At 41.1% G+C, this 18,232-nt stretch overlaps 1 protein-coding gene across 1 annotated transcript in view; it reads left to right on the top strand.

Annotated features, from left to right (window-relative positions):
* The window catches only part of il34 (interleukin 34), a 33,564-nt gene that overhangs the window by 11,442 nt on the left and 3,890 nt on the right, over positions 1-18,232 (top strand). Inside the window, 7 exon segments of the mRNA XM_047596800.1 lie at positions 253-514; positions 8,423-8,520; positions 9,325-9,402; positions 10,524-10,601; positions 12,083-12,190; positions 12,986-13,169; positions 18,203-18,231. Coding sequence (XP_047452756.1) covers positions 478-514; positions 8,423-8,520; positions 9,325-9,402; positions 10,524-10,601; positions 12,083-12,190; positions 12,986-13,169; positions 18,203-18,231 — 612 coding nt within the window. The 5' untranslated portion in view covers positions 253-477.

Here is an 18,232-nt window from a genome sequence, read left to right as displayed (position 1 = left end):
AAGCTACTGGACATTTCCCTCAGGATAAATAACGTATCCATTCATCCACCCACCCATCCATCTACACCAGAGAGGCTATGCAACAAAATATGGAAAAACATCCAGGAATTGTTTGAGACTTTTTGAAGTTGTTCCCATCATGGCCATTGCCTGAATTTATCACATTTGTCTGCGTGTGATTCTTAGTCAGATTTCCCTCTTTTGTTTCATCTGCTCTGTGGCTGACCGTGTTTTTTTTTCCCCTCTTGTCAGACTGTGAGCAGCAGGAAGCTCTTACTCTGTCTCTCTGAGAGATGCAGAACAGTGCAATGAAGACCTGAAGGAGGGAGACGCTGTCATCGCACCAAACGCACGCGCCAGAGACTTTCAGCACGCAAAAGACTTTCAGCAGTGTATGCACGTCTTGTGTGTGTATTAGCGAATATACACACCGCTGAGTTTAAAACCCAGTGTTACTGAGGACTTAAGCCAAAGAGTATGGTTCTACTGTGCAACTCAGTCTGCCTGCTGGGAGGTAAGAAATCTAAAAATATATCTTTTCTGTGAAAAAAATCATCTGTGTACACAATTTGCAGAAAGTTACAAGGATAGGTGAAGATGTGAATTTGTAGATGGTGTGAGCAAAAACACTAAAAATACGTTTTTGTGTTCTTCCTCCTACTGGCTCATCTTTGTTTTTCAGTCTCACTGGGCCCTCACCCAGATTTTTGGTTATGTGTTTCCTGAATTCCTGTGCTGATGGACAAGTAAGATCCAGGTTGTTGCTAATCCAGTAATCCAGAAACATGGTATCTATTACATTCACATTATACAGTGTTAATACACAACGTGTTTCTGAGGCGCCATCCCCTTCAGCAGAGCTCACCTTCAACCATGTGTTTCTGGGCAGCCCGTTTTTTCAGACACACTAGAAAAAATGTGAACCCATGCAATAAAATCTTGTATCTTGATTTCTCACAGTTTCTAGAAATGGTTCACAGACTTTGTGCTTAGCATAATGGGACCACCTGCAGGTAGTCGTACTTGATGCATTGTAACTCACTGAGTTTTGCACGTCCAGAGACAGGCTTTTTTTTTTTTAAACTGGTCACTGCTGTGTTTACATTTGCATTTTTCTATAACTCGGGGGGTACTTAAGGAGAAGGGCAGCCTGTGATACATTAGCCAAGCAATGAAGAAATTACACACTGATGGTACATTTCTGCGCTAACCCGCTGAAGTGCTCGTGGTTTTGTTATAGTTACACAGGATGTGTCGCTAAAAATTGGGAAACAGGCTGTTGCTTTAATCAGTTTGTGTCTACTGAAACATTTTCGAGACCGTGACCTTTTATTGTATGTCTTTACAGTGTATTCATGTTCGAGGAAAGTATTTCCTTTTAGGATATGCCGCTTCAGAGTTCAGATTCAATATACAACTGGAGTTCTTGGACATTGCAAGCAATTTGATGGACAACTCTGGTTTCATTGACTACACATGATTGGCTCCTTATTGATTTACAGTGTGTACAGCGTGTTAGTGAGTTGGTTATCGAGCTAAAGTGGAGATCAAAGAGGCGGAGGTGGAGACTCAGTAAAATGAAAGATGGCGTCTCTTGATTTAAAGTGTATGAAAATGTGAGTGAATAAAAACAGACGCTAAACTTACTGCACTGAACGATCGTCTCGCACAATGCATTTTCTTCATATCGCGAAAAATGTAATCCTAATTAAAAGATTACTTAAATCAAAAATTACTATTTTCTTATTTTAAAGTACAGAGCGCAGAATGTTTAACCTGCAGAGAAGGCACTAAGGAGATAGAGTTGTGCAGGGAGACGGAAATGAGTGACCCTTGACCATTTAATCATTTTGAGATACTACTTCCTTAAAATAGTTAATAAATAAATGGAACATGGTTATTATATTAGTACGCTAACAAACGCTGAGTTGAAACATGTGTGTTTAAAGGTTCATATATAGTAGTTTTATGAGCTTCGCGTTGACCCCCCCAGGTGGTGTTTTACTACTTGGCACACGGCCAAATCAAAACATATATAGTCCACTTACCCGCAGTTTATTTTAAAAGCCTGAATGACAACTCCGGTTTCAGGCAGATTTTACACCTGATTAAAATGACAGGATGCCACTGGCCACCTGGAACCTTTTAAATGTACACGTTGAGCTCTGAAATCATCTTCCTGTCTCTGAACTATTAACAAAGTGGTTGACATATATAGGGCACTTTCTAGGGCACTTTTATATAGAATATAAAAGTGCCCTAGAGTAAAAAAAAAAGACGGAGCGATAGGACCATAGGAGCCTGAAGAAAGTACAAATGTTAACGGGATGTTTCAAATCTTGGCATTAGGTCAGAATAAAGGATGTGGAAGTGCATGCAGGTGAATGTAGCGGAAGCAGAGTCTCTGGTCCATGTTATGAACGCTGTAATCTATCAGATAAGGTGGAATTGTTCGGACACACGAATCCATGTATGTAAATGATAGAGGTCAGAATGGCTGTCATAAAGTTCTGATCTGACCATTTATCGCAGACACTGAAGTACAGTGTTTAATCTGACATTTCCCACTAAGTGGTGGAGGTAGAGCAGAGCGCAGTATCAATTAAAGGAAAGTGAGTCTGGAGGAAGTGTGGGCGGGTCATCGATATTGCAGCTCTGCAGCGTCTCCGCTCTCAGACCCGTACTGCGCAGACTCTGGCTCCAAAGTCTTCTTTGAGTTTAGCCAATTCAAGAAAGCGACGATGCATTATCCATATTTACATCCCGTCAGTGTTTCTGGCTAACACCCGCTGGTTGCATGGTGTTCTTATCTGCTTCAGCTGTCACACCAAGAAAAAAAAACTGTTTTGACTAACAGCTGTGTTCACGACCTAATCTGATCCAGCCGAGTAAAACTAATCTTTCGCTCAACACTCAGTAAAATAAAATAAAAATAAATAAAAACGCGTTGTGATCACTGTAAAGGAACCCATTAAGTCTCACACAAACATAAAGTCACAGCCATTTCCTCGTGTTTTGGGTTGGCATGCCAGTTAATACATAAGGGCATATTTCACTGCAGTGGAAGGGCCACCGTGACAACCTGTCAGTTTAATGCAAGAAATCTACATGATGAGAAATGTCTGCGGGTGAAGGCCACGTGTGACCCTTCAAAATAACAGTCATTTAGAGTGGGATCAGTTACCAGACGACTGATTCCCAATATTTACACGTCCAAGGACAGAGACAGTTTTGTTTTGTGGGCCTGAAAGCGCTCTTATGTGCTCTTAGCATTGAAATAATTCCAGATGGTGTGAGCAGGACTTTCACTCCCCTCTCTGTGGGAGAAGTGAGTGGCAGCAGCAGATTAACCTCAGAGTCAGTTTTCAGGCATCGACCCGGAGTGGTGGTGGTAGTAGTGAAAGCTTTTCTGTTAAATCCAATATCTAAACGGGGGGGGGGGTCTGGGAGGTCCATCTGCATCAGGCTGCCTGGCTAAAGGGACAGTAACAGATGGAGATGGGGCCGAAGAAAGGAGGATTGAACAAGGTAGATGAATAAATACATGCAGAACATGGATAAAGCCGGTGTTCAACTGATGTCACTGATGATAGTAGTTATATTACTGGTAAGTTGTGTTGTCTGGTGTGAAGGGAGAATTGTGCATAATAACTTGGTAGTGGAGTGGAAAACTGTGTGTTTAAAATTATAACTTGAATCTGCCAATTATTTTCTTTTGGCAGTTGCACGGCCGTAAACATGTTTGAAATAATTGCTGTATTGAATAAGTGTTATATTTGAATAGCTTAATACTGAATGCAAAATGATAATAATAATGTGTATTTATAAATAGCACTAGGCCGAGTTTAATATAGAACACATATAGTAGGTAGGGTAGGGGTTTCCTACGTAATCTTTCTATAAGTTTGGGGGAACCTTGGCATGAAAAACATTGAAGACCCCTCCTGTAAGCGATAATCATTGCACAGAAGAGAAACTTTCAGCTCATCAGATCTGAAACATGCAGCTCCAGGTCAGAGACACTCATGGAGAGTTCACTTCACTTCACTTGTTTTCTTGGAGCTTCAGATCATTGTTATTGCACCACATGAAGCCTCAGGGTGAAGGGAGCAAGCTTCGCTCTGGGAAGTCTTCACTGAGACCCTGTGTGTCCATATTGTATTACACGCAAACATTCATCACTTGAAAAGCTGCCTACAGCGGTTCAGCTAGCGGCAGCTTTGCAAGGCGCACCACACGCTTTATTTGAATTCTAATCAAGCTCCTGTGTAATTAATCTGAATGTGTTTGTCATGCACGAGGGTGAGAGGAGTGTTTATGATGTTGCAGTGTCTTCACAGCTGCATTTGTTCATAAGATGCAGTGGTAGTTATCACATCGTTATTATTCAATTAGTTTACTGCTCTTTAAGAGTAGGGTTAACCGTGTGTCATTCTTAGTTCTCAGGAGGCCCCTATGAGTCATGAATTTGTTGCCTTTGTGACAGCTGAACATATTACAAAAACGCCTCCTGAACTCCTGCAGGCAACAGAACACTTGTAGGGTTGACTGACTCTAAAAGACTCACAGCTAAATGATGTGAAATCACATGCTAGCCCAGATTTGTAAGGGAGAGAGAAAAAAAACACCCCGTCACACTCGTACATTTAAAAGATTACACATTCATATTGTAAAATTGTGGTCTGGCCTGTTAATATGAGGTGGGCTTTAGTACTTTGCTTGGCTGGGATTCAAAACCTCGCACTGGACAGAACAAAACAAATGTCATGCATCTTCACTCCCACGAGAGCTGCGCTGACTGACGGTTTCCAAGTGCCTATTTCCATACACTGGTTAAGATTGATGCAAAGGATACACACAGTGTTAACACACAGCAGACCGTGTAATGAGCCATCTGCACATGCCTTTATTTGTCGAATGTGCTGCAGTTGGTTGTTTCTGATGCACAACAAAAGAGCTGGAGCGCTGAGACAGGACATGGCTTAGATTTGATTTCTAAAGCGAACACTTAGACTGGACCTGGAGCTGTATCCCTATTTGAGGTGACATGATGTGGGATAATTCAGTGATGAGCAGCATGAATATAGTGCACAGTAGTGCGGGACCTATGTCCGGCTGTGCTCAGCTGACCTTTCCTTGATGTGTTTCATCAGGTATTGATCTGAAACAATCAATTCCATAATAGCGGCGACGGAGAAGTAGCTGAAAATATGAAGCGGTGGCACGTAGTTACCGGAAGCCTAAACCGCCTATTACATGCCTGTTTAATTAAAGTGGGACAGTAATGCTGTAGAGCCGAGTGGTGTTGTTATGGCCTTAGAGAGGTGGTCGGAGTTGAAGGTTGAGCGTACAAACATGACAGAACTTGAAACGTGACTCATGACATGACATTATGTGATAACCTCCTCTTTCATAGCCTCAAACACAGGTATGCCGTAACCATAGTGACAACCCGGGACAAGGGTTTAATTATTGTTGTGCAGAGGGGCGTATAACCAGATCTTCATCAGAATGGTAAAAGTCACCACATGGCAAGTGATCTTTACAACGCATAATCACGAAATCTAAACAACTCTGATGATTCCGCCGATCCAGTTGCCAATGTTACACTTTTGTGACAGCCTGCAAGCTCCAAGCAGAAAGCACTGAACTCATATTTGTGTTTGTTGGCTTCTAGAGCTCTCCTTGCAAAGATAAGACTTCCGATTTATCTCAAGTGTTTTCAAATGATGTTTTGCAATAGAAAAGACTTGGAGGATGACTTTGCAAATGCATGTTTGGTTAACTGACACGTCTTGGTTGCAGCACAACTTTCCAAGACTGGTTTTCCACGAATAATGGGCTGGGCAGATGTTGACATGCAAATGTGTTGAACTAAACACTGTGAAGGGATTATCATGTAGCTATCATGTCTTAAGGTTTTAGTTATACACTCTCGGTGCTCTCATTCGTTTTACGTTTCTCTAGTGCACACAGTTTGTGGACATAATCTGTACTGCGAGGGTCCTGTTGGCTAGGAATTGGCAATAATTTTCTACCTACCGACTCCCTTAAACAAGTAGTGTGTTTCGAAATTTTCTGGGTCATTCAGTACCAAAAATACTATTACAGGCGTTCCATTACAAGTGAGATCAGCTTCCCCTTGTTATTTAGACCAGTGGTTCCCAACCTTTTTTTCTTTGAGCCCCCACTAGATGTATCTAATAGAAAAGCAGGGCGCCCTGTCCCCTGCAGCCTCAACTTTTTTTCTGGAGGGAAGGGGGTGGGGGTTCAAGCTAATTAATTTGAGGAATTATTCTATTAGCAATTTAATCCTTTAATTCAACTTCACATTTTCCTAGCTTCATGAATTTACTCTCCATCTTTCCAACAGGTGACTTTGATGACAAAACACCGGCTTAGATGATGCCTTCACAAAAACTCGGAAATTCCAGATTCCGGCTCGTCAAAAAAAAAAAAAAAAAAAAAGTTGGCATATTGTCACATTGAAATATATACAGCAGCTGTTTTTTTGTTGTTTATTTTGGAAGCAACAATTTCTGCAGAATCAGTTGCAGCTGGATCTCAACTATTTCCAAGACCCACCCCCACCCTACTTCTGATTGGCTAGTCATGTTAGTTTGGAGAGCTGCGTTACTCTCATTCCATTTGCAGGCGAATTCGATTGAGTGCTCGAACCTGAGAATATCCCGCATCTACATTATTTTTTTCTAAATGTTAATCTTTTTTTTTTTTTTTTATCACGATCAAACGCCACACGCTGGAATACCTTAAGTCCTGCATATGGTATATGTAAGGAGACACACAGAATACAGGTGAAACAGGTGAAGACTGATGGTGAGCTCAGATCAGACAAGTTTTAGACAAATGACCTAAATGGTGTGGACTGCTCTCTGAACTCCTGGACCATTTGTAAATTCCACTCCTTTCCGGGAGCTTTCAGGTCAAGCTATAAGTTTTTTTTTTTCCCTGGAGTTCTCCCCCTGGGATCTATAGGTATGACGAGTGAGCTTTTCCAAAGGTCTGACCCTGGCATTAGACGGGTGGAGGTTAGAAATTAAGATGGATGTTTAAACACAACAAAAGTGTTCAGTAAAGAATTTTAAATGACTCAAGATGATTACGTTTCAGATTGTGCAATATTTACGTCTGTTAGGAAGGCCACATCAGAGGGGGTCATAAATCTTTCGACGTCTGCACAGTGTTGTTTGGAAAGAAATGGGAACCAACTACTAGATACAAAAATGTAAACAAACGACAGTGTCTAAAGTGGTGTGTATGGTTGTCTAACCTGCGTTCCCAGTCACACACTTGACTTTTGACTTTTAGTGCTCATTGCAGCTTCCCTCACACAGTGTGTTCAACTGTTCAGCAAAATGCCATTGGAACAGTTATCTATCATTTTTTAGTTATTTTTTATCATTAAACTATTTCTTTCACAGGACAGAATTTGGCTCGTGGTTAGACAACACGAGTTTAATTTATTTATTACTATATATTTGGAAGAGATAGCTCAACAGTTTTTTATTTATCATTTTTAAATTTTCACAAAAGACAGTGCATTCATATGGTAGGCATCAAAAGATTTCAAAAGTTTTTAAAAATAGGAAATAATAATACAACATCATTGTATCCAAAGAATACAAAGACAACACAAAACCGCTGAGTTGCTCTGCTTCGACAACAACCACTAACCACTAAAACACACTGACTGTATGTACTTTGGACAAAGCCATTGTGGCGTCACCCACTCGATTCTGAACCTCGAAAATGAAGCCCAAAGTGGGCGGAGCCTGTGGTCGCCATGTTGGATGAGCTTTACTCCATCCACGTGCAGATATTCCAAATATGGAATATTTATGGACGTGGGGGGTCGTGTCAGATGTTAAGATCCGCCCACTCAACTCTCTGCTACCCGTTAGCCCAGGCTACCACCGGTCACTGAAAGTGGGAACGCAGAATTTTAAACCTTAATAAAAAAAATAAATGAATGAGTTACATAAAAAAAATCACCTCCCGTACAGTTGTCATGATTAGTGAAATAAACCATTGAGACCAAATCCATTTTTTGTACCAGGCTGTAAACATGTTTAATGTTGTTGTAATGTTGGGCTTTTTAACATGGGGGTCTATGGGGATTTGCTCCCTTTTTGAGCCTCATGTGGCCACTCCATGAACTGCAGTTTTTTGCGCTTCCGCATGGGCTTCATTGCTCGGACCTGGAGGGACTTGGATGCTCCCAGAGGCGATCTGGTACCTACACAGGCTCTGGTTTAACTTGGTTGTTCTTAAATCAGACTGGAAACACAAAAAAATCCTGTACACAGACTCATGTACACTCGCATATCTGTGCATCCTGTGACATGTACAGCACTCTGTAAAGAAAATCACATCCAATGTGCCGTCACTCTTCTTTTTATAGGCCTGTTTCTGATCAGCCCTGTTCTGATGACCCCAGCCAGCATGTGCACACCCTTGAAGACGCTCAACGACAGCCTCAGCCACAGGCGACGGTACATGGTGAGAGAATGATGGCATGTTTGCAAGCGTCGTGTGGAAAAGAGGAAAGTGGGCCTGATGTCTGGGACATCTGGGGAGGTAGAAGTGGATGAAAGCAACATTCCTGACCCTCAGAGACAAATATTAGCATTTAAAAAGGAAATATTTTCCTGTAAATTTGTTTTGTGCATCCTCTGGGACTTGCTGAAGTCAGTCATTTCTTGCTAGAACTACTTATCCCTGACCCTATTCATCAAAACTGATAAGAGCAAGGGATTTTCCACATTAGGGTTTTTTTTTAAGGGGTCTTGCCCTCATTTAGTCTCACAGTTATCAGTTTTAGTACAAGAAATGTCCTAAATGTCCTAAAACACTTGTTCTTACAATTCCCATAACTTGGCTTTTTTATAGCTATGTACACATGACTTTCTGTTAGGGAGCTGTAGTCCTCAAGCAGAAGTTAAATAAGGGCTTCCTCCTCTTTGCGGTGTCACTCAGAGATAATAATTGTCCAAAGCAATAAAATCAGGGCTTGTTTCTCCAGTGCAGCAGCAGTATTATGATTATCATCATTAAAATGTGTATGTACACGATGGAAATGCTGCTGCTATGAGTTCACTTTTGACAGAACATGGGAACACAGTGATCGAGGAACACGGAGACTTCATCATTAATAGAGCTATATGAATATTTATGGCTTTTAAGTGGTTAGCAGGATTTTAGTTTTTTTCTCATCCAGTTCCTTAGAGACATGAAGCCAAGCTTTGATTAGTGAAATGTATATGCTACATTATGTGTCTCTGTGTTTTTTTCTTTGCGTTACAGAAACACAACTTCCCCATCAACTACACCATCAGGGTTCATCAAAGGGAAATCTTTAAATTGTCAAATATCAGCAGAATGGTACGTCAAGAGACCCTCTCTTTTCCTGTTAAACCTTGATTCATTGACTCTGTCCCTGTCAGCGAACACTTTGAAGGAGATTCGTGACTCCATGAAGATACAGTACTGTGCAAACGTTTTTATCAATTTACAAAATGCAAAGAAATGCGAAAAAGAAAAATCTAAATCACATCAACATTTGGTGTTACTATCCCAAAGTCAGGGATTTTGTGAGATCATAGATGCAGTGGTCGGCCAAGGAAACTTAGTTTCAGCAGATGAAAAACACCTCAAACTTATTTCCCTTTGTTATTGGAAGATGTCCAACAGAGTCATCACCTCAGAACTGGCAGAAACCAGTGGGACCCAGGTACACCCATCTACTCTGAGAAGTCTGGCCCTGAAGTGTCTTTATTGAAAAGTTGAAGAGTGTCAGGAGGCAACAGTGAAGCATGGTGGAGGCTCCTTGCAAGTCTGAGGCTGCATTTCTGCAAATTGAGTTGGGTATCTGGTCAGGATTAATGGTGTCCTCAATGCTGAGATATACAAGAAGATATTTATCTATCATACAGTCCCATCAGGGAGGTGTTTAATTTATTCTGCAGCATGATAAAGACTCCAAACACACAGCTAAGGTCATTAAAAACTATCTTCAGCGTAAAGAAGCACAAGAAATCCTGGAAGTGATGTCATGGCCCCCACCGAGCCCCGATCTCAACGTCATCGGGCGTGTCTGAAGAGATCGAAGGAAGCCTACATCCACAGAAGATCTGTGGTTAGTTCTCCAAGATGTTTGGAACAACCTACCAGACGAGTACCTTCAAAAACTGTGTGCAAGTGGACCTCGAAGAATTGAAGCTGTCTTGAAGGCAAAGGGTGGTCCCTCCAAATATTGATTTGATTTAGATTTCTCTCCTCTTCATTCGCTACATTTTGTTAATTGATGAAAATAACATAACACTTCCATTTTTGAAAGCATTCTCAGTTTTACAGCATTTTTGCACACAAAACGTGCACAGTACTGTATGTCTCATGCTCCTCCACAACCTTTCACATTTTCACTCTGTGCACTTCATTTCCAGTTTGGTGGTGTTTGTTGATAAGTTGTCAAAATGCACATGTTTCCCTCTTCCCTTCATCAGAACTCAAGTGTGGAGGGGTTGGAAGAGCTGGTGCTCCAGAGGCTGTGGTTTCAAGTCAACCAAGGCATTTTAAAAAAGGTAGGATTACTCGGTAGCGGTTGATCTGACTGATCTTTTTGTTTTCTTTGAAAGCTGCCGTAAAAACACCATTGCTGCTGCTCACCTGAGGTTGAGCTAGTGCACTCCCAACTCTCTTAGCCCCTCGGGCCCCCGAAATCCGTTGCATTAAATACATGCTCATAGTGCTCATGACTACCTGCTGAGTTGAATCTGCCAGCTTGTTAAAGCGATCCAACGTGACCCACATACAGTATCCAACACACACCCTTCTAATTGTAGCTATGTACTGAAGTCATCAGTTGCTTTCTCATTCTTTTGGAGCTTGCCTACACATGCCGGCCACCTTACAGCCCCACCTCTGCCTCAGAGAAGTACCTGTAGACTCTCAGCCTAGCTTTCCCTTGGGGTACTTTGGTTCTATCAACTGAGGAACTCCGCAGTTAAATCCTTCAAGGATTTTCTCCCCACTTCTCTTACGACCTGCATGTAGAAGGTTACACACTGCAAGTCCATTTTTTAAGAGTGACGTAAAGGCTGGTGTTCACATGGTTAATGATTTACAAAAATCCACACAGCTTATTGGCTCAATAAAACCGTTTCTACTTATTTCACATCTACGGCTAAAGTTACAGACGCTGTTTGCACAGCTAACATTTTAACAGTCTTTTTCTTTTTTCTTTTTTTCTTTTTTTTGCTGCACTCATGTGTTTCACAAAAACTCTGCACGCTTGGGTCACCTAGGTTTTCTCCTTTTGCCGGGAAAAGCATTTACCACCAAAGCAGGAGAAATGAAAGCTAAACATACTCCCTGCTCAGTTGAACTGATTTTGCCTTTTGGAGAGTGACAATAGTCAGAGCCTAGATACCCAAGATTAATGCTGCATGGTCTAGATTTACATAATGGTCTCTCCTATGAAGAAACACAGCTGACTGAACTTTGGTTTTTCTGTCTAGCCCCTCTTGTTCTGGTAGATTCTCTCTGTGTATGCACGTGTAACCAAACACTGAGTGGTTTTCAGAGCTAAGAGTTTCTGCAACACATCAGTCCTAGTGTCAGTAAGGTTAAGTATTTCAATGACATGCTGGATTCAGTTCAGGGGTAAAAAAATTAAAAAAAAAAAAGAGTGGGACAGAAATTAAAATCTTTAAATTTTGGAATAATATTATTTCTTTTCAACTGGGATATTCCCAGATGAGAGTCATGTTGTTTTCCTTCTTGGAGCAAAAAGCTGATAGCATTTACACCGGTTCTAGCTCATTGGGCCTCTTTGTGTTGTGTCCAGCAGTTCAGGGTTTATTTTAAAAGTAAATCACTGTTCTGAATCAGTTGTTCTACCACCACGTTTGAGGCCTCATTTTTTAAAATTTTTTTACACGCATATGGATTCTGTTACTGAGATGATAAACTTGTCGCTACTCGTCCAGCACTTCTAGTCGACTACGTTCTTTGATCGCACTTTATTGCTGCCATGAAACTGAAGGCAAATTTGAAATTTCAGATCATCCGGGTCATGCCGGAGCGACATCCTTCGCGTCCGTACACAGTCGAGCTGGAGCGGCGCTTCAGGGATGTGGAGGGAGTCTTCGTGCAGTCGCATCCCGCTGAGGTAAGACAGAGTTTCATCTTCGTATTAATAGCTAATGACAAATGGAGCCTGTCTGTTAATATTGGGAATGACTCCTCTGTTTGTGGACAAACAAAAATTCAGTGAAGGTGAATTTAATGCCTCCATTGATGATTCACTCAGATGTTTATGTATGTATGTGAGGGAACGAGTGCTGGATATGTCTGCTAGATTTTCTTTCTGATTGTGACTCATCTGTGCTGCTGTTTGGCCAAAATGTCCCGATCCAGTTTATTCACTTTAGACCAGTGTCCTTGTCACTTGTCCTATCAGGCATCAAAACTGAAGAGTCTGAACTAATCAGAGTGGATGAGATGTCTTGCTCTCTTTATCTAATTTGGCTGTGTTTGCAATAAAATGGGTTTCCTCTGAATAACTTAAACACATCCCCCCGTGAATGCATATATTTCATCCAAGCATGATGACTTCATCACTAATCAATCTGAATGGCAATAGGTTAGATTTTAAGTTCTATTATTTGACACTTTTAAGGTAAACTTTTGTTTTCTCATTTTGAGATGAGAAAAACCGTAGAGTTGGCTGCAGTGTCATTCATAGACAACATGAGACTATAAAAGTGATGCAAGAAAGCATATGCTCAAAATGTTGTGAGCTCACACGTTGTTTAATTGGGGCTCTGCCCTGTGTTGCCGTAAACTGCGTAAAAAAGAAGTTAACGATAATCACAAGCGCTTTCTAGTTGACCTTGTTATTCATTGTTTAATTTGCCCGCACCTAGCCACCCTCACGTGTGTGTGTGTGTGTGTGTTTGTCAAGGCGTTCCATCAGGAACTTCCAGACGTGATCCAGGACATATGGGATTCTTTAACAGAGGAGCCAGACAGGGTGCCGGAGTCCAGCTGGCGATTTGCTTCTCCAAAGTCTCTCTTGGACAACTTGTGTCGCACCATGTTTTGCCTCTTCAGCGAGTGCTTCGCCAGCACGGAAGCTCAGCAAGACTGTGAGTGTACCACACAAAACACACAGTCAGTGCGTTTACATGCACAGCTTAATTGAGCTATGTTTGAAATTCGCCTCTGTGAATGCAGTCATTGTCCCAGTTTACATGCAACGGAGAATATCGAGTAGCTGACGGGAATATGTCATCCTCCTCCTCCTCCACACTAGGTGGCGATATGGTTAATGCGACCCCTTTTCGGTTTGGCCTGATATGTCATAATAATAAACATGCGTGTTTATGGGTTGTTCTGTCTTTAGTTTTGTCTTCAGGAAGAATAAATCCAGCTGCTTTTGCTTTGTTTGACGTCTCCAATGATGACTAGCGTTCCAGTGCCATTGGAATCCATGCACACTCATAAATCACACCAAGCAGATGATTTACAGATGACATTATATAATTAATGCCATGAGTTGCTCAATCTGGCACAATCTTTCTCATGTAGGGTTAAATCATTTGTAAAACTGCAAAATACTGAAATTTGTCACTCAGGATCTATATGAAAGAAATGAAATGTAGTTGATAGTCAAGACCGTATGCACCAAGAGTTCTTAGTCCTACACTGTTGTGATGTCTCCCGCTCCTGATCAAAGCATCCACCGACCTTTGGGATCTCCTGGGTTGTGCTTGAGAGTTTGCCAACAAATTTTGCACGCCTCCAAAAATTCCCGAAGTCCTATGAATGAGCAGCATTCATCACAGATATTTGAATTCTTACTACAACACAGGTGCATGCACGGACCACACATACACACACACACACACACATACTTGTCAGCATCATAACTCATTCCAGCCCTAATTCTAACTTAAACCTGATTGGAAGACTTAAAGATGGCTTACGCTCGCATTAATTTTCTTTCCTCAAAGTATTAAATGAAAAAAATTTTATTGCTCGTTCCACGAAAACCTTGCAGTACTCTGCCAATACATCACGAAACAGAGAAGCGAGAATGGATTATAGCGTGAAATTCTGAAAATGCAGTGAAAAAACATTTACGCAGTGGCTTGAAAGGAGATACAGTGGTGTAAAGAGCACTGGAGAATAACTGAAAGAGCTGTTTTAACAGGCAATTACACTTTAACAGTCAGTCGAGCGAGACGCAGCTTTAAAATGTAATGAGTGTCTAATGAGTCAACATTGATCCTGTGCAGTTTGCAGCTTTTATAGTTTGGCCAATTTCTAATTCCCTGTATTTTTTATTTTTTTTCTGGTTTTTGGTAATGGCGGCATCTGGTTATGCTGCTCTGGTCATCCTCAAGACGTTCCCCTCGGTGTTGCGGCCACGCTCATTTCGTGTCCGAGAGGCCCACACACTGATGGGACTGAACTCATGTGATCGCATTCCTCTAGAAAGTAGCATACGTTTCATGTGGTCTTTCATCAAACCCCTGTAGCAAAGATTGAAGTAGGAAGCTGACCTCTGAAACTACCTTTTAATTTCTGTCTTATGCATCCAAGTAACTAGTGGCAGTGGGAAATTTTCTCCTGCAGGAACATCCCAAGTGAAACTAATTTTGTTTGCGATTCTAACTTGTGTACTTCGAAGTGTACTTGTTGGAGGGAGTCATTTAAGTACTAAATAAAGTTTCGCCCTATTTTTAGATCACTGCAGCTGCGGCGCTGCTAATATGTTAATAACGTTAAAGAAAATTCACATCCTGTTTGAACCTCTGCTTCAGTTAAACCGTCACACGCTGGTCATATAGGAGACTGTAAAGGAGGACGTAGTATTTCAGAAGAGCAGTTATGAAGCCATTTTTTTTTTTTTTTTTTAATTATTGCGATATTCACCAATCAGCCACAACATTATAACCACTGAGAGGAGAAGTGATGTTGTGACAATCCAATGTTTTGCTGGGAAACCTCTGGACCTGGCATTTGTGTGGATGTTACTTAGACTCCACCCAGACCAGACCGACCCCCCGATGGTAGCAGTCATCCCCAGCAGGATGCAGCCTGAGACAGGCACCCAAAAACACTTAAAGAGCAACTTAAAAAAACAAACATGAAAACAGCATGGCCTCCAAATTCACTAGATCCCATTCACACACAGGGTAATCTGTCATCGTAAGGATGTGACAGCATGCAGTGACTGAGGCCCTCACATCTGGAACCCACAACTTTGCTGCATTCCTCAAACAAACAGTGCCACTTTTCATTGTCATGTCGGCGACAGGGTTGCGATATTTCCAAAAGCTCACGTATGTGTTAGGTACCAAATACTCTGGTGGGGATTGGAAAGGTGCTTGTAAAAATATTTTTCCTGTGCTCGCTTTGCATTCGACGCTGATTTTTCTCCTTTTGTGAAAGGCGGGATATGTCTTTTTGGGAAAGCTAGAAGTCTCAACCATCTCACAATCCACCTCTCCCCTGACAATGTGTTTAAAACGCTGTAAATACAGCCAATCTGCACCAGCATCAGCTGTGAGTTTGTTTTGTCAATCATGAGGGAGTGGTATATGACTCTACATTGGCTGTAAGACAAATCTAAAGCACGAAGATGTGTTTTTCAAAGAGAAGAAAAAACCCAGCTGTAATATAATCCACCCTCATCTAATCTAAACAGTCACAGTAGTAGTAGGGAAAAGATGCTATTATGCAAGAATGTTAAAAAAAAACGAATCAGTGGAGCCAGACGACAATTAGCTTTGCAGAAAAACTGGTAAGCTTTGGCCTAAAAAGGAATAAACTCTTTGGAGATCAGCCACAACATTAAAACCACGGACAGGAGACGTAAATATTTTGTGGCAGTTCAGTGTTCTTCTGGGAAAGTTTTGGACCAGACCACCCCCACCCCATTCCCAGCAGGATGATGCAACCTGACACAAACACAAAAACAGTTTAGGAACAACAACAACAACAACAAAAAAAAAAAAACAGCACAAGGTCTTGACCTGGCTTCCAAATTCACTAGATCCCAATTTAAGTATGAGTACCTGTGGGATGATCCCCAGAGGCCCATCCCCTCAACCCACAGGACCCAAAGACCCCCCACTATCAACATCCTTTGCCACACAACACAGGACACCCTCGGACTGTCCATGTCCATTCTCTGACGAGTCGCAAATGTTTTAGAGGCACAAGGGAGACCTTCACAATATTAGCAAGGTGGTCATAATGTTATGCTAGACCTGTGTATAGAGGGTGGCTCGCTGGACAGAGGAAGAAGAAGGGGAAATGTGTATTGCAGCTCTGTCCGAAGTCTCTAAAACTTGGTCATTGTCATGTTTCTTTGCGATGTTCAAGTGTAAATCTGACATTTGAGGTGATGGACCTAGATCAGTAACTTTCTTCGGTTTCTCGCTGGTTGCCTGAGAACCGGTTCTAAGCTTTAAACTTTAATATACTGTGTAATACACAATTGGGAGGGAATTAGTCGCGCTGCATAATCTTTATGTTCCTTGACAGGTGGTCTTTGATGTCCATGTTTATTGGCCCCAGACAGTCAATATATTGACTGTTAAGTAGTTTGCGGTACGCTGCCTCATAATTCATATACTGACCAGGTCTCTTTGTGTTCAGCTCATCGCTGTGATTGAACCTGGAAACTGATCCAGAAACATTTCGTGTCAATTTGCAAAAAATGTTGATGTAAGGGGCGTATAAAGGCTGAGAGGAGCTTTCTCAATTAAAGCCATTATGGCAGGAAAAGCTTCTCATTAAACTTATCTCCGACTTTGTCTGAAGTCATGATTTAATTTTATCCAGTTAGGTGAGTTATGTGAGCTTCTTGTGGTCATGAATATGTGGGTTAGACGTCATGTGAATGGCAAGTGGTTAGTTAAATTATGTATAAAGCTCTGGGAAGAAACATAGGCTTGTTCATATGGGGGAGACCTCCTTGACCTCACTAGTACTATGGCTCCAAGCTTTCCTAGAAATATATGTGGAAAAAAAACAAATAATGTCAAATCTGCATGGATTGTGGCATTGCTGCTAAACACCGGCGACCGTGGCACAGCTGAGGAAAGCGTGCATGTGTGAAATACTGTAAACCAGGACTTTCACTAATGGGCGCATGGGCTTAATTACACACACGGAGCAATCTATCATCATAAGTCATAAGATGTGACAGCATACAGTAGTGAGGCCCTCACATCTGGAGCCTACAAGGTTTGCTGCATTCCTCAAACAAACAGTGTCACAGAATTAGACTTTCAAAAATCGTTCCTGTTCCTGCTTCGCAGTCGTGTCTGACTTTTCTCCTTTTGTGAAAATGACATCATCAATCATCAATTAGTCAAATTTTATTGATATAGCAACATTCAGACTGAGTGAAGGACATATATATATGTGGAACAAACAATAACAAAAAGGACATGGAGACTAATGCACACTGTAAAAAGGATAAGTTAAAATAATAAAAGATCAGCATCAAAAAATTAATAAGAATAAATAAATGAAAATATAAAATTGATATGATAAAATATAAAAACATAATAAATATAGAATACAATTAAGATGGAAATAAAAAACAAGTAAGTAAAAATTAGAGAATATAAAACTGTAAAATAACATAAGAGCGTAGTGGCTAAAAGCAGCACCCACAAATGGTTTTTGTTCTGATGTGTGGAACAATTAAAAGAAGAGGAGCAAGAGGATCTTCAGTGTAGAAAAACTAGACGTCTCAACCTTCTCACAATTCACCTCTCCCTTATCTGTTCCTGATGATGCATTTAAAACTCTGTAAATGTAGCCAAAATACACCAGATAGCATCAGCTGTGAGTTTGTTTTGTCACTTATGAGGGATTATGGGGCTGGTATATGACTCTACAGTGACGCTAAGACAAATAAAAAAACATAAAAATAATAAAAGAACAGCCTGTAATTTAATCTATCCTTATCAGTGGGGAAAAGATGCTATTACGCAAGAATGTTAAGAAATAAATCAGTGTTGATGAACCTTGAGTCAGATGACGGTTAGCTTGAATTCTGAGAAATGGTTAGTTTTGGCCTGAAATAAATAAAACCTGCACCACAACCTTAGAACTGAGAAATAAACCTGAGTTTCCTTTCCTTTCTTTTTTTCAGACTGTGGTGTTTCCCATTGGAGGAAAGGGA

Source organism: Mugil cephalus, chromosome 10, assembly GCF_022458985.1.
Source record: "Mugil cephalus isolate CIBA_MC_2020 chromosome 10, CIBA_Mcephalus_1.1, whole genome shotgun sequence".
Taxonomy (NCBI): Eukaryota; Metazoa; Chordata; class Actinopteri; order Mugiliformes; family Mugilidae; genus Mugil; species Mugil cephalus.
The sequence above is the reverse complement of the archived record's forward strand: the minus strand, read 5'-3'. Positions and strand labels throughout refer to the sequence as shown.